Source organism: Syzygium oleosum, unplaced genomic scaffold (genome assembly GCF_021117445.2).
Source record: "Syzygium oleosum isolate NSW1041296 unplaced genomic scaffold, Sole_v2.1 Sole_v2.04, whole genome shotgun sequence".
Taxonomy (NCBI): domain Eukaryota; kingdom Viridiplantae; phylum Streptophyta; class Magnoliopsida; order Myrtales; family Myrtaceae; genus Syzygium; species Syzygium oleosum.
This window is the reverse complement of record NW_026607488.1, coordinates 4126696-4143047: the sequence shown is the minus strand read 5'-3', so window position 1 is coordinate 4143047 and position 16352 is coordinate 4126696. Positions and strand designations below refer to the sequence as shown.

At 41.0% G+C, this 16352-nt stretch overlaps 1 protein-coding gene across 1 annotated transcript; it reads left to right on the top strand.

Moving 5' to 3' along the window:
• Window positions 1–1021: 1021 nt before the first annotated feature.
• Window positions 1022–15875, top strand: LOC115674496 (uncharacterized). Its single transcript, XM_056310755.1, has 5 exons — window positions 1022–1066; window positions 13220–13384; window positions 13456–13509; window positions 13613–13756; window positions 15489–15875. The coding sequence occupies exons 1-5, from the start codon at window positions 1022–1024 to the stop codon at window positions 15873–15875; spliced, it is 795 nt and encodes a 264-aa protein (XP_056166730.1).
• Window positions 15876–16352: the final 477 nt, after the last annotated feature.

Genomic DNA, 16352 nt, shown 5'->3' with positions numbered 1-16352 from the left:
CTCTTCCTTTTTCTTTCTTCCTCCCTCCACCGATCACTGGCCTTGGTGATGGCCGGTGACCGGCCACAAGTAGGGCCAGCGACTCGCCAGCCCTATGTGAGCTCGAGCTCGCTAACACGAGGTCGAGGCTGGCCGGGATTTGAGCTCACCAGCCTCGTGCGAGCTCGACCTCATCAGATCCTGGCAAGCCCCGACCTCGCGCTGGAGAGCTTCGACTTCGCGGCGAGGTCTCGCTGGCCTCGCTCTAGCTCGAGGGTCACCAGATCCCGACGAGTCTCGCCGGCGCGAGGTCGAGGCTGGCTGGGATCTGGTGAGCTCGAGCTTGCCGACCTCGACTTTGCGGCAAGGCCTCGCTGGCCTCGTGCGAGCTCGAGGCTCGCCAGATCCCGATGAGCTCAAGGCCAACGAGCTCGAGCTCGCCTGTAGTAGTCGTCGGGCAAGCGTCAGGCTCTCCTGTGGCTCACGGCAGAGTAGGAGGAAAAAGAAAAGCAAAGAAAAGAAAAAAGAAAAAGAAATGAGAAAAAATAAAAGAAAAATAAAAATAATTAAGTATTCTAGTTTTTTCAAAAAAGAAAAGAAAAATTTAAAAATAATTAATAATCGATTTTTAAAAAAAATTAAAATAATAGGATTTTTTTTTGTTTGAGATAAAATCATGAGATTGAATTTATTTTCCAAATCATATGCAAACACTAGAAAACGTTTTCAATCACATATTACCAAGCATAGGAAAATTAACCCTATTCCTAGAAAATGCTTTCTCGGAAAGCATTTTCCTTTATCATTGAGTTTTCCGTGAAACAAATGCATCCTAAATTGAATCCGAAACTCATATTCTAAGTCGCACACCACATGTTCGATAATATGCCTGAGAAATGTTTTAAAACTAATTTCACATAATCGGCCGTGTGATATGGTGCCAGATCTTGTTTGATTTATGTTCACTTCTTTGATTGATTGAGCTGAAGCTGATGCCAAGTTTTTGTGTGTTTTTATGGCATTCGCTCATCATGAGTCGGCCATGGATAAAGGTTTGCCGGAGTTGATCCCCTTGGTGAAGCCTGCGGTTAGAGGCCGCCTTAGTCAGCTCCCTAAGCTGTTACTTTACTGTATGTTCATGCATTGCATTTTTCGCCGGATCGGTTGAGGGATTTTAAGTCAATAAATGAAAATTGGTCACCGGTGATAGTTGTTATGGCGGAATCGGTGGGCGTAGTAAGCCGACGGGATGGCTCTCGTGGTGGCCGTCGATGTCGGCTGTCGACGTCGGGCTGGCCGGAGCTCCAGCGTGAGACCGTCGGTGATGAAGGTCTCGGCGTGGTCTCGGTGAAAGTGGTGGGGAAGAAGAAGACGATTTGCAGGACAAAAAGAAATAATAAAAACGAAATAGAAAAAGAAATAGTAAAAACCAGAAAAAGAAATAAAAATTCGGATATAATCTGAATCGGGTCGGATCCGGTTAACTGGTTCGGATTAACTAAGTCGGGTTGGATCCGAGTAATTGAACCAGGGCAGATTAGATGAATGGGCTTAGATAATGGACCGGGCCGAGTGTAAATATATTTTAAAACTGAATCGGTGCTTGGGCCACAGTCAGATCTGGCCTAAAGGCTGGTTCGATTTGCAGGTCCGGATTAGACCGGCAAATCGGAGGAACCCGGTCCGAAGTCCATTTTTTCCAGAATAAAAATAAAAATAATAAAAATTCAAGAAAAAATAAAAAAATTGGGAAAAGCTAAAAAATTAGCATTCATCTACTTTAGGGCTTTTAATAAATATTTTAGGTTTAGATAAAATTTGATTCAAAATTGAATAAACCTTTAGGGCTTTTACAATAGGGTTTTCGATTTTTTTTTAAGAGATAATGCTAGGTCGCTATTTGTGCACTTTCATTTTGATTATTACTTGATTGCGCATTTTCAATACATTGACTGTTATTTTCCTTTTTAGAATGGTTAGGTTAAAACATTAGGACCATAATGAATACAAACATTGCATGGACACTTAACAGATGAGAATAGTAGGAATCATAATAGGTAAAAAGATTGCATGAACATTTTAGTCAACAATCGATCAAGTTTAGGCATCGAAAGGGTATTAATTAAATAACTAGTGTAATCAAGTCCGCGTTCTTAAAAATCTTTGGTTGCGAATGCATCGAGACGATTCTCCCGCATTGTGATTAGGGTTTCTAGCCGGCCCTCAATAATGGCTAGTGGCAACTTCAAATGAATACATAGATTAGAAAAATCAATGTCATGTGGGCTTGTGAGAGTCCGTGTTTGTGATCGATGGACCACTTGCGTTGTTATCAAGTAATGGTCCACCCAAGACCTTGTTTGTATGTACCATTCGAATTGTCGAGACATGGGCGAGGGTGTCCGAGCCCTTACTGGCCGCTGACGAGGATCGCGAAACTCATCGGCCTAGTGTGAGGGCAACGAGCCCTCCAGGCCATTGAGGGAGGGCTGCGACCCTCGCTGCGGTTGTCGAGGACTTGTTGCCTTCACCTAGTGGGCAGCGAGGGCTCATAGAGCCTAGCCCAGTGTCCTGCGAGGCTCGCCAAGCCTCGGCTGGTGAACGGCAACCCTTGCCGGCCCTTAAAAAATATAGGGACATGTTCACTAACAGTACTAAAACTTGTCACAAAAGTATAATTGAGTCCTAAAACTTGCAAAAAGTGCAATTAAGTTCTAAAACTTATCAAATTGGTCTAATCGAGTCCTATTAACACCATCAAACTTATTAACGGAAAATACTGACGTGGCTTATTTTAATATTTTCTCTCTCCTACGTGGCGATGACATGGCTAAAGTACGAAACATAAGACTAAAACAATATCTTTTTGGCCCAAATTTGAATTTTAATACTAATTTTATTTAAATTAAATTTAAACAATAAGCTTAAAAAAAGGAGGAGGAGGAGATAGGTGTGGAGGATTGTAAGCCCTCATCACCTCGCCATTGCCGGGAGGGGCCGGCGAGGGTGGGGGACAGTAGGTGGGGGTTGCAACCCCTCACCCAGATCGGACGAGGGTCGCCGGCCCTTGCCTTGACTTGGCCGAGGGTTGCCACTGGCGACCATTGGCGACCCTCGTTGGGTTTGGGGGAGGGCCACGACCCCTCACCCAGGGCCTTCGCCTGCCGACTTGGCCGAGGCCCGGCGACCCTCGCTTGCCGTATCCCCACCCTCGCCGGCCCCTCCTGGCGATGGTGGGGCGGCGGTGGCGGGATACGGCAAGCGATGGGGAGAGGGCTGCCCTCCCCGCCTGTCCTCCTCCTCCTCCATTTTTTATAAAATTTTAGCTTATTTTTAAAATTTTATTTAAATAAAACTAGTATTAAAATAATTTAAAAAATCCACGTCATCACCACGTAGGATAAAAAAGAATAAAAATATTACGTCAGCATTTTCTATTACCCAAATTGGATGGTGTTAACTTTAGAACTCGATCGAACCAATTTGACAAGTTTTAGAACTGAATTGTAGTTTTTGCAAGTTTGAGGAATCAATTGCACTTTCGTGACAAGTTTTAGGACTTCTAGTGAACATATCTCAAAAAAATAAAAAGAAAGAAAATTAATCAAAAAAATCAAAAAAATTCAAAAAATAAAAATTGAAAAAATTTCCACATCAGCCTCGATTGTGCCACATAAGACGATTGGCATCTATGTCATTAAAAGTGCTTTTATTTTTTTTAAAGAAAAGAAAAGAAAAGAAAATAATTAATAAAAACTGGTGGTGCTATTTTGCGGTGATGCTCAGTTCACAAACTACCGGTGGACTCGATGGTCGCTACCAGGCGGTGGACTCAGCTCCAAGTCACCGCTGGTCCACCACCGTCTGAGCCGTCCGTCCTTGGTTTGAATTTGGAAGCTTATTCGCAAATTAGGAAACAATCAAGATCAAATTTGATCTAAATATCGTATTGCCTAAATTGACGAGATTGATATCTAATTCAATCTTTTTGAGTGATAGGCGTACTATCCATCGGGATATATTTCCTAATCCGCAACTGCATATAAAATTTAATTCTATCTACAAGGCTTTAGACGGAATTATTGGTTGCGCGGGTTAACATTGATATTTTGATATGTAAGGCTTAAGATCAACTTATCGATTTTATTTGTGAAATTTTAAGTTGATTAAATATTCTTTCCTTATTTGAATTGATTGGATGCTTTATTGAATGGTGGATAATGTATTGAATGATTTGGTGCTTATCTTTCTTTGATTGTTTTCCTTGTCCTGAAAATACTAAAAGATTGCATTGCATGTTATGTAGGTTAGAATTGATTTTCTAGATAATATCGTGTAGAATAGTTTACGTATTTTCCTAATTGAAATAGAATGCACGTTTAGATAATATTTAGATTATATAATATTCTTTGAATTGAATGGCATGTTGGGATAAATTTCTAGGTTAAGATAGGATTTAGGTTAGTCTATTTCCTAACTTAAAATAGATAATATCTCACTTTAGATAGATTTTTTATTTTGAGTAATTTTTAATTACGAATTTAATAAACCAATAACGAAAAGATTATTTTAGAATATGTGAGGTTCTTGGTTAGATTAGTGCATTTATTTATTACGAATTTAATAGAAAATACAAAAAATATGACGTCCTTGTCATATAGAATTAAGTCATGTAATGATACTTGCTCGTCATTTAATAATTGCATGATAGGTTCATTTAATTAAATTACATGTCATGTAGGGCAGTTCCATATTAATTATTGCCATCATTAGAATTAGGCTCGTTAGTTAAATTGCATGATATATAGCTTAGTCTTCATTTAAATAAGAGCAAACCCATAAAGGAAGTTGATTGGAATTTTGTGATAATTAGAAACCATGCCTAGGTTAAATATGTGTTTCTAATTAACATTTGTTGGAGATGTTTACGTTGCTTCGAGGTAAGTAAATCCCTTTTAATCTTAGCAATTTGTTTATTACTTTGATTATTGGTGTTTTGTTAATATTTACGTACCTGCATGATCATTTCACATGTTATTGGTTAAATTAAAATCAATTCAAGCTGTCTATTTTGTGAAAATAAAATAGAAAAAGGTACTCAAGACTCTGAACTCATTTAATAGCTAGTTCATAAAAGTAAAGTAAGTCTCTCGATATTTGCTTGAGTTTCTAAACGATCCACGAATATAGATTAGTGAGACTCTTGAATGAAAATTCTTTGCATGTTAAAAAACTTAAATCAAGTTGCGAATTGGTATAAACTTGAGATAGCCCGAGCTAGATTCAAATCTAGTAATCCATTAGCCAACCCCTAGATGGTGAAGGTTGCGATAACCCACACGAACATATTCACATAGCCGTTACACTGCTCCCGATACATACCCAACACACTTTAATACACATACTCTCAGCGACTTACCCAGAAGAGGTGGAGAGGGGCTGGCGGCGGTCGGAGCTTGACTGGGTAGTGATGATTGAACGGCGGCGCGATGGAGTGGTGGCAAGAGGTGATCAGCACGGCTGGAAGGTGCTGGTCACAGCGTTTGGGGGTGTAGCGAGCTGAGACGTGGTAGAGAGGCAGGATGCGCAGTGGCCGATTGGAGGTCGTGGAGGAGATAAGGAGGAACGCCGGGCGTTGAAGTGAACTTACGAGTGAACAATGGAGTGTTTGTGAAGTTGGTGATGGACGTGAGTCGATGAATTATTATGGAAGATTGTGAAGTGAATAAGTGCCTTTGCTCCCCTTCTTCCCTCTAGGCTGGTGTATATATACATTCTTGTGAAGGAGTTTGAAGTTGTTTTTGTGTTCGTAGGTGGATCTCTCTCCAAATCTGAGCATTTAAGAACCACGATCTTCTTTGCTTTGACTAAGCGATCCCATTCAAAAATCGCCACTGCAGAGTCCATGAATTGCCTGCGTGAATGTTCATCCACATAAAGCATGGACGTAAATCCCGATTGAATCTTCCTAGTGTGACAAGTGAACCATGATCTCTGTCTTTGCTCTGAATATCCCTTCCCTTTTCCCGCTGACTTCTTGCTGGAGACATCGCCCTTTATGATCGTATGCTGCCTGTGCCAATGTCTTTTGTTCAGCCGCGAAAATTGACAATATATGGCCATATCTTCCTGATTCAACGAGAATTCCTGATTTGTAGCTGAACAAATATTGCCTCTGTCCTTTGTTTTCTTTTGTCTCTCACATGCTTCATTTCCCTTGTTTGGCTGAAACCTGAAAATGAACTAAAAAATATTTTTCGACGTTTGGTATATAAAATTTGATTTGATTTTACTTCATACATTCATTTTAATGATTTTAATACATATTTTTTAAAATCGAATTTTTAATTATTTTTATTTTTTTCTGTTTCCTTTATTTTTGCCACTGGCCATAGGCGAGGATGAGCTCGCCCGATTCTGGCGAGCCGAGCTGAGCCCAAGGCTAGTGAGGCTTGGCTTGGCGGAATCGGGCAAACTCGACCTCGCCTGAGGCCGGCAAGGCTGGGGAGCCCCCCTGTGGCTGGTGGCCAATTGCCGACCGTCTCCATGGCTGGCCACCGGTTGAAAATAAAGAAAAAAGAAAGAAAAGAAAAGCAAAATGAAAAAAAAAAAAGAAAAGGAGAAAAAATAAAAAATGATTTCAAATTTTTAAAAATATATTTTTATGAAAACTTAGAAAGGGGGAAAAATGTGTGTGGGCTTAATGGGTGGGTTAGAAATGAGTTCCATACTCAACCCATTAAGACCCATTTATAGGCTTAAAATTTTAAGACTCATTTAACATGGGCTCTTTAAAGTTGTAGTGACCCATTTATTTTTTAAATGTGTTGGGTTTAAGACCTATTTAATAGGTCTAGCTGTGCGGAGTACGAATTAAACTTAAAAAATTGATGTTTCTTGAAGCGCAAAATCTCAGTCGTTTTTTTCACTCAACCAACCACTTAAGATAAGAAATATGATAGGGATAAGGGTCGAACATATAGTGTATGAAAATTACTCCTAATTAATGCCCATGAGTTATAGCCTACTTTTATTATGAAACAAGTTCCCTTGGCTTCGAAAGGATTTTTGTCGAAGTCATTCATATTATGGATGATATATATTATAAAAACTTTAAATAATGTGATTGAATGTAGGTATGAACTTTAAAAAAGAAAAAGAATTTTAGATCCACTTCATCAAAATTTCATTTAGTTTTGGCTGATAATTATATAAATTTTTTTTGTCGTTGCAAAAATCGTGGGACACAGAATTAATTTAAGGGGTTGGATGAAATATGGTAACGATTTGTTCTTTTAAATTAAAGAGATGTAGTTCTCATGGTTTAATTAAAATAATACATGACTCAAGAGGCTACAAAATGTCCGTGAAGTAACACATGTTTGCCATTTTAGTTCTACTGAAAATGTATGTTTGCCATTTGACGAGCTTCTCTTATGCTCACTTCATTGTGCCACGGGTTGGCAGTTCCTTGGCTGCGGAATAGCTCGTGCGACGCCTGGTGGATTGTTCACACCAGGCCAACTTTCGTTCTATATATGTTCCAAAGTACCGTATGACGAATAGCTTCCTCTTATCATATCGTATCACGCCCAGCTTAGCTTAGGTGTCTAAGCCATCGAGTGAGACATGCATAATACTTTAGGTACACCAATTGGTTTTGGCTTGCCATGGCATCGTCAGAAGAGCGGCATAAGCTCTTGACCAGTTTGTACACGGGAGGCCAACCCTGTGACATCCCGAATTTCGACCCATGTTTGGGATTTATAAAACGTGTAATTCGTCAGTATGCTTATAGTAAAAATCTCGCCTGGGAACTGATCACTCCCGGTTATTATTTTAAAATTGAGATTTCGCTAGAATCGCACTCGATCGAATTTGGCCGTTATTTAGAGCCCAAACTTTAGTGTCGAATTTCTCGGAGTTTCAGGACGAATTTAATTGGATGGTGTCGATATTATTGTGATCGGCTTCGAGATTGCTCGAAATATGTGAAAAGTGAATTTTTGACCGGGTGCGAATTTATACTGATAAACCTCCCTCGGGGTAATTTGATTTAATTAATTTGATATTTGTCTCTTATTATATTATAGGATTAATTTGGACCTTTGAATTGTTCTCGATTTTAAATATGGGCCATCGAATCGCAATTATTATTTGAATGTTATTTCTCTCTCTCTCTCTCCGGTCACTTCCCCCCTTGCGCACGTCTGTCCCCTTTTCCCCTCCGTCAGACCCATCCACTTCTCTCTCTCTTCCTTTTCTTTCTTTTCTTTTCCTTTTTCTTTTCTTTTCTTCTTCTCTTCTCCTTCGCTGGTTTTCTTCTTCCGCCTGGCTTCTTCTTTTCTGCTGCTCACCGCCGGCTTGTCCTCGCCGGAACCAACCACCGCCACGCACCACCTTCTCGCCGCCACCACCTCAGCTCGTTCCCGGCTGAGCAGCACCGCCACCGTCGCCCCCCACGATCGCCGTCGCTGGACTGTCCAGCCAGCACGCGGGTCGCGCCTCCCGTCGACCCAGCCGCCGTCCTTCCCGCCGTGAGCCACCGTCGCCGCCAGCTCACCCCAGCCGCGCTGTGCCGCCCCGCTGCCGCCGCCTCACCCTCTCAGCCCGCAGCTTCTCTCCCTCTCTCCCTCGCCATCACCACCCCCGGCTAACTTCCCTCCCTCCGCGCCGTCGCGGCCGCCGCTCGCTCGCCCCGGCCGGCCAGCAGCCCAGGCCAGCTCAGGCCGCTTGCCAGCCGTGCCCGGGCTTGCCCAAGCCGTGGCCGGCCCGTTGCCCACGCATCCTAGCCGCGCGCTCGGCCGTGGCCCGTTGCCCAGGCACGTCGCCCATCCAGTCGGCCCGTCGCCCTGGGGCGTCGCCCGTCCAGCCGCCCGTGCGTCCCCGGGCACGTCGTTCGGCCACCGCGCCCGCGCGCCAGGCATGCCGATCGGCCACCGTGCCCGTGTTGGCCGGCCAGCGCGCCCATTGGCCCGCGCCCGCGCCTAGTCCGGTACTGTTCACCCGGGACATTTTAGGCCCGAGCCGATTTTCTCCGGGCCAAAATCAAGTAAGTGACTTCCTAAACCCTACTTAGTACTTTGGGTACTTTATAGACTTATTTAGGGTTTAGAACGGTTAGGTCACGGTATAATTTGATTATATTATTATATAATTGTGTTAGTTGGATTGGATGAAATTATATGCATGATTTGGATGTTCGTATGTGGCCGATTGAATGTCGAGTTTGTGGGTTGGTATGGCATGCCGTGAATTGAATTGAGTTGTGAATGTGGATCGTTTGGTGCAATTGGCATGAAATTGATTGAATTGAATGGCGTGTGTATGCCTGTCGATTATAAGCCCGGATTGATCGGAGGGCTACGGATTTGGGACGTGTTGACGGCGGTCTGTGTGAAGGCATGAATGGCCGGTGTGCCAAATGGATGCGGGCTTGAGACGTGTTGACGGTGGCCCGTTAAAGGTGTGTTGGACCGGGACGTGTTTACGTCGGTCATTAGAATTGAGCCCGGATTGATCGGAGGGCTACGGACTTGGGACGTGTTGACGGCGGTCCGTGTGAAAGCATGAATGGCCGGTGTGCCAAATGGGCCTGAGGCGCAGTGGCGCGGGCAGTGAGAATGGACCTGAGGCGTAGTGGCGCAGGTCGTGAGAAAGATGTTCGGCCACGCATGCGAATTGAGTGTGATTGAATTGGCTGGTTGAGCGTGTGATTGAATTGGCTGGTTGAATTAGTTGGATTGATTGAGTGTAAGTGTGATTGGTGTTTGAGCGATTGTGATGTGTTATTTAATTACTATTATTGCATTATCACGTGACGACTAACGTGCAGAGTTTACATGGGCTTGATGGCAAGGTAAGTATAATGATGCGAATTTTATATGTTATGGGGTAAATTGCATGTACGACTTGTCTGGGTACGCATTGGCCTATGTGGGGTATAGGGGGTTGCTTATTGAGACTTGTTCTCACGGTTATTATATAACCATTTCAGATCCGCGACCATGAGTGATTGGAGACGCTGAAAGGGTATCTCGGAGATCGAGGACGGGTTAAGTACCCGGTATTTTGAGTTCCCCTTTTTGTAGAGGAGTTAAGTTTGTGAACTATTATCTCTTGTGAGGAATGTGGTTCTGTTGATGTGGCCTAGCTTGGGATTGTCTTTTTGTGAGCGTCGTATGTATCTGCCAAGAGTAGGAATTACAGTTATTGTTTCGTGCTACTGCTACCCCTTGTCCTTATTATTTGTCTGGGTTGTTTCTAATTGTTTCCGCGCGTGCCTAATCTCTGATGTTTGGGTTAGGTCGGCGACGTGTCTGGGACGTCGCATTCAATGATCGACCATCGAGGGGTGTCGCGAGCCCGTTAGGGTTCGGGGCTTGACAAACCCTGCCTTCGGAGCTCCGTAGAGATATAATCGTTTGATCCTAAAACTCCTAGCATCAACCTCTTGACACCACTCCCACGAACCAGTTGTATTCATTTATTCTACATCACTCACTCTTCACCCGATAACCCAAGCTGCACTCACAAGGGTATAAGAGTACGAAAGAATCAGGGTCCGTGACATTCTCCCCCATTCAATTCCGCAACGCTCTCGTTGCAGGCTGTTCTGCCGCTTTCCTGCATCGCTTCTGACCATCAACGTCGCTTTTTAGGGGCTTACATGAGTGGTGGACGCTTGTCCAACAAAATAACTCCACCCCACTGGTGGTTTTTTCCGATTAAAGTCGTTCCACACCTTCTGTCACTTATGCTTTCCCCGACAAGTGTGGCATTTTTCACCAACTGCACTTTTTGGCAGCACCATCCTTCGCCTCGATTTTTCTTGATCTTAGCAGACCAATGGATGTTTCTCCCCTTGTTGATAACGTGGTAGCAGATCCATCTTGAGATTCACCAAATTGATTCAAGAATGTTTTCCCTTTTTGGTGAGGAATCGGTTCTTTCTTGTACCCCCATTGTCATCCTAGAAGCAAGTCGAGAGCCATACTTTGTCCGAGCACGTTTTACCTCGGTGATTCACTCTTCGCCCTCATAGGACCGGGTAGACGACAGGATTTCACCGACTCAACTAACCTATTGGAGGGATTCTGCTCTGATATCATCTGTCTCGGGCTAGCAGTTCCTTGGTCGCGGAATAGCCCGTGTGGTGCCTGGTGGCTCATTTACATCAGGCTAGCCTTCGTTCCATAGCTGTTCCAAAGAACCGTATGGCAAATAGATTCATCGTATTGGATCGTATCATGTCCAGCTTAGCACGAGTGTATCTTATCCATTGAGCGAGACACACAGAATACTTTAGGTACATCAACTAGTTTCGGCCTGCCATGGTCTCATCGGGAGAGTGGCATTAGCTCCCTACCAGTTTGTGCATGGGAGGCCAACCTTGCCTTCAGAGCTATATAGAGATATAATCGTTCTATTCTAGAACTCCAAGCACCAACCGTTCTGACACCACTCCCACGAATCAGTTGTATTCATCCCTTATGTATCACTCACTCTTCACCCAATAACCCTAAGCTCCACTCACAAGGGTATAAGACGGGAGAATCATGATCCGTAACAATTGCATATACGTTATGACTTGCATCCATGACATGAACCATAAATACATAGCCACATCATCTTTAAAGTTGGGTCCATCCACATTGTCTAAACAAAAGCCTCTCTTCGTCAAAATAATTATATCAAATACGTCATCAATTTATTCTTTTATATTAAAGATATGTAGTTCTCATTTTACTTGGAAGACTACAAATTGTCCATGAAATAATGCATGTTTGCCATTTTATTTCTAATGAAAATGCATGCTTGCCATTTGCATGTCGAGCTTCTTTTTTCTAATGAAACCGTTTTAATGCAAATGCATGCTTGCCATTTGTCGAGCTTCTTTTTTCTAATGACATAATTTCTTGCGTCGAACCCCATTGTCAGGTTTGTGGGGTTTCACTAAAGTACAAAAAGCGGCCATGAAAAAAAATTGTTGTTAATAAATAGACATAACCTAAACACTATGCAACATCGTTTCGAAACTTCAAAATTCATTAGACAAGTGAGAATGAAACTTGCATTGTTGTTGCTTATTTTCTTAAGTGTTTTAACGTATGAGCTGGCAAGCATCTCTGAAGATGATGATGATCGAGATTTGGAAAGACAAGTTCAGATGATGACCAAGTCATCCATGAAGACATTTGTGGTGATTAATCTTTCAAAATTCTCAATGATTTTCTCCTTTCGGATTTTATGTTATATTCTGCAATCTATGTTGTTCAAAAGCGTTGTTTGTTTGACAAATGACCGATTATGTTTGATATTTTCATGAAGACAAAGGAAGGAGAAACTATCGATTGTGTTGAAATTGACAAGCAACCGGCACTTGATCATCCACTGTTGAAAAACCATAAAATTCAGGCAATAATTTATCATTTTTTCCCTTTATCCTTTTAAGGAAGAAAATCGTGTTTAGTCAAACCATCATCACTTTTGTATTAACTTGCTCTGCTTGATGATATTGTGACCGCCCTTCTTGCAGAGTGAGCCGAATATAAGCTTCGTTCACTTGCATACTCCTTCAAAGGTCAAATTTGTACAGTTCGAATCAAGAGAACCTTGCCCATTCGGAACAGTACCCATTCCTCGAGTGAGAAAGGAAGACTTGATAAGGGCAAAGTCCGTAGCCAAGATGTCATCCTCTAAGAGTCAGAATGCTTTTTCTCAACATGTGCTGCTCTCTCTCTCTCTCTCTCTCTATCTATCTATCTATCTACATGTGTTGTGCTCTAGCGCACAAAGATACATGCACCTTTACATACATTGAGCTTTATGAGATTTTTCTTATTGAAATCCTGTAGATAACCTGTGAAAAGATTAACGTTCACAGGTAGTATTTAATGCATGACTTATATTCTTCTCATAGCTACCTCTGATATGCCGAAAATTTCTTGACATAATATAAAACAAGTCCGGCAATATGAGAAAAAACATACAAATTGATCTTTTCATAAGCAGTACAAAGAAAAGATCCAATCGTATATTTTTTTTTGCGTTACCCGTCCCATCAAACAAAAATAAAAATACAAGTGAAAAAAAATTGTACTATCACCCTCCAAAAACTAAATTCTCTATCCAAATTGCATTTGTGATTTTGAAGTAGAATTACCCCTGCATCGGAGTAGAGCGAGTCATAAGCAAACAAAAGTTTATCTTTCATTAACCCATCTACAATTTGATGCAGGTAGTTTCGTTGAGAGACGACATGACAGAAAATATCAAATATGGAGCTTATGGGATAATTAATGTGTACAATTTAACCATAGCTCATGACCAAGCTAGCACACACAACATGTGGATTGAAAGTGGTCCATTGGATAAGCTTAATATGATTGTTGCAGGCTGGCAGGTACTTCAATTTATAGGAAAATATAGAGAATGCATTGAGATAAAAGATATAATATCTTTTGCTTTGTCTAGGTTTCTCCACAATTATATGGTGATTCTCGTAATCGGTTGTTCACATTTTGGACGGTTAGTTTGAAGCTTGTTGATTGATTCTCCCAATGGATTTGAATTTCCAACATTGAAGTTGGATCGTTGGCTTATTTTGTTGACTAAAGCATCATTCTTATAGGGTAATGGCAATGGCGACGGATGTTTCGACATGCTATGTCCAAGTTTTGTCCAGGTTCATAGGTCAATAACTCCCGGCTATCTATTAGAGAAATCTTCCATTTATGGCGGACCTCAAATTGTGATTTCTATCCAAATCCATCAGGTAAGCTTGATTTTGATGTAATTAAGACACTGTACTCTGTTCTTAAAGAAACCAATTCAAACCTATCGTGCTATCTTCTTCCCAATTTAATCGCATATGGTGAGAACAAGATTAACTGAGTTCAACTTCGGTGAATAATTTTGAATTGCACACATGTTGGGTGATTAACACTGATCGTGACACATACTAAACATTTAACAAATTACACGTTCCAAACTAACTTTCTCTCAAAATTGATCGGGGCAGCTAAAAATTCTGTGAATATGTCCATTTACTTTTGAGACATAATAGGCGTTCATCAAATATGAACTATTAGATCTAATTTTTCTTCGGCAATCAATTTTGGGATAGATTTGTGTTGGGATGTAACCAGGAAGAAAGTTTTTGGGGGTAAATAAGTTAGGTAAACACACACACACACACAAAAGCGCTTTTTCATTATTCGATAAGAGATATTGGGAAAAGAATAACTTTAAAAAATATAAAACAATGATAAACGCACAATTAGAAACTTAGCAATAGATTTCTTAAATCAAGCTCTATAGAAAAAAAAATTATAAATAAGCTTTTGTATCTTTCAAATAGAATCAAAATTTGTATATTATTATTATTACTATCATAGCGAAGTTGAAACAGGAGATGCCAACAGCAACCCGGAAGAGAAGACATTGTAATGTTTACTTCATATTACCCTTTTTTTTCTAATCGGAGTAATTAAAGGACGTTTTATCAAATTAAGTTAGAAACAATCATCACGTGATTGCTCTGTCTCTTAGATGTCGACCTATTAGAGAATCGATAGAAGACAAAAATCTAGCAATTTTAGTAAACTGACAACATACTTTAATGCGAAATTATCATCGAAATTGAAATGATAATCATATACTACAATTAGTGGAGCTAGTTTACATAAAAGTTCTTGAAATGTGATTTGAGCAACCAAGTCGGTCCATGTAGTTATAAATTTTCTCGATGGATAGTATTGATGAAGTCAGTGGTTATTAAGATAGCCTTTTTCTTTACTGAATAATTGATTTCATGAAATTGCGGTGATCTGTGAGTGTTGCTGATCCACTTTCTTTAAATTTCACTAGTCATCTTTACAATACATAAGCAATTTCTATAGTTATATCTTTTATATATCAAACTTTTGAACGAGTTATGAAAACAGTTACAAAATTAATAGAACCGGTGAAATTGTTTCATACTCCATTGCCGAACATTCGAAGCTATTTGTATTAAAATTGTAGTTCATCTGCAACTTGGTTATTCTAAAATTATGTAAATGTTTCCATAATATATAGTAGGTACACGCAAACTAAAATAGCTGTAAAAAAGTTCATAAGTTTCTAAAACTTTTGTCGCCTTCCCTAGGCCATATGCTTAAGAAAAAAGAGGCCGGTGTGTGATAAGCCATAAAAATCATCACGACGTTCCTTCTGCAGTAACATTTGGTTCAGTTAAAGGATGATCGAAAAGATAATTTGTATGTCAAATTGGGATTTTATATGTAAAATAATCGCATATCAGTGGCTAGTCTTAAAGTAGAACGGAGCGATACGTTCTTCGGTATCGGAGCCAACGTATGCTTGTAAGAGAGAATTCGGAGATACTCGAGCAGCGAGATTTGCCAATCGAACGTTGCGCGATTTGTCTTTCGAACTTTCTAGAAGCGATGAAACTAATCTCAAGTATGTGTAAGAACTCATGGGCATTTGTTGCCTGGATGCAGGATGCAAGTAGGAACAACTGGTGGCTGACTGTTGGTCATCCAGGCATGATAATTGGTTATTGGCCGAGTGAACTGTTCTTATATTTACGCGACGGTGCGCTAGATACGGCTTGGGGAGGAGCGGGTCAGGCTGGGAGAGACGGAGTTTGTCCTCCGATGGGAAGTGGTCATAAGCCTGATGGCCATTCTGATCACGCCACGTACTTTCGAGATCTTAATTGGATTGATGCGACCGGCGCTTTTCAACGTCCTTCGAAAAAAACAGTGGAGACGGTGGATGGTTCCAATGTCTATGATTTGAAGAACTATGGCAAAAGTCGCGAAATGGGGCATTGGATTAGTTTTGGTGGTCCGGGAGGCTACTGTGAGGGAGGGATGGATGGTTAGTGATGAGGAGCTATCGTGCTACTTAATAAGTGAGGTTTTCGACTTTGTAAACTTTTCGTTCGGGTTTTTAATCTGTGTTGATCTTTATCTCCCTTTTTCTTGAGGCCACGGTTGGAATATCAGGGGAGAATTCCTATAGGCAATGGTAAACTCGTCAAACGGGTGAGTCTTGTTATAGAAGAACCCCGGGACAAGATTCCTTCATGAGCTAAATGGGAACTTAAATATGCATGAAATTACTTTAATTGCGTGGAACTTCATTAAATAATTCTAATCTATACAAAACTGATTATTCATGAAAATGACCATTTATAAAATGCCAAAAAAAGCACTAAATTAGGAGAATGACTGAGGAAAGTTTCAAAAATGTCATTTATGCCCTAATTTAACACTAGCCCACATTTTTTTTGAAATTTTTTATAGATTTTCGCCTTTTTTATAAGACAATTTTAATTCATTAAATTGAATTACGTTTGT

Coding starts and splice junctions, on each gene's coding strand:
- LOC115674496 (XM_056310755.1), top strand. CDS start 1,022: ATGGATAAAGGTTTGCCGGAGTTGATCCCCTTGGTGAAGCCTGCG. Junction 13,510..13,612: donor GGTTGTTCACATTTTGGACG/GTTAGTTTGAAG, acceptor TCATTCTTATAG/GGTAATGGCAATGGCGACGG. Junction 13,757..15,488: donor TTTCTATCCAAATCCATCAG/GTAAGCTTGATT, acceptor GCCTGGATGCAG/GATGCAAGTAGGAACAACTG.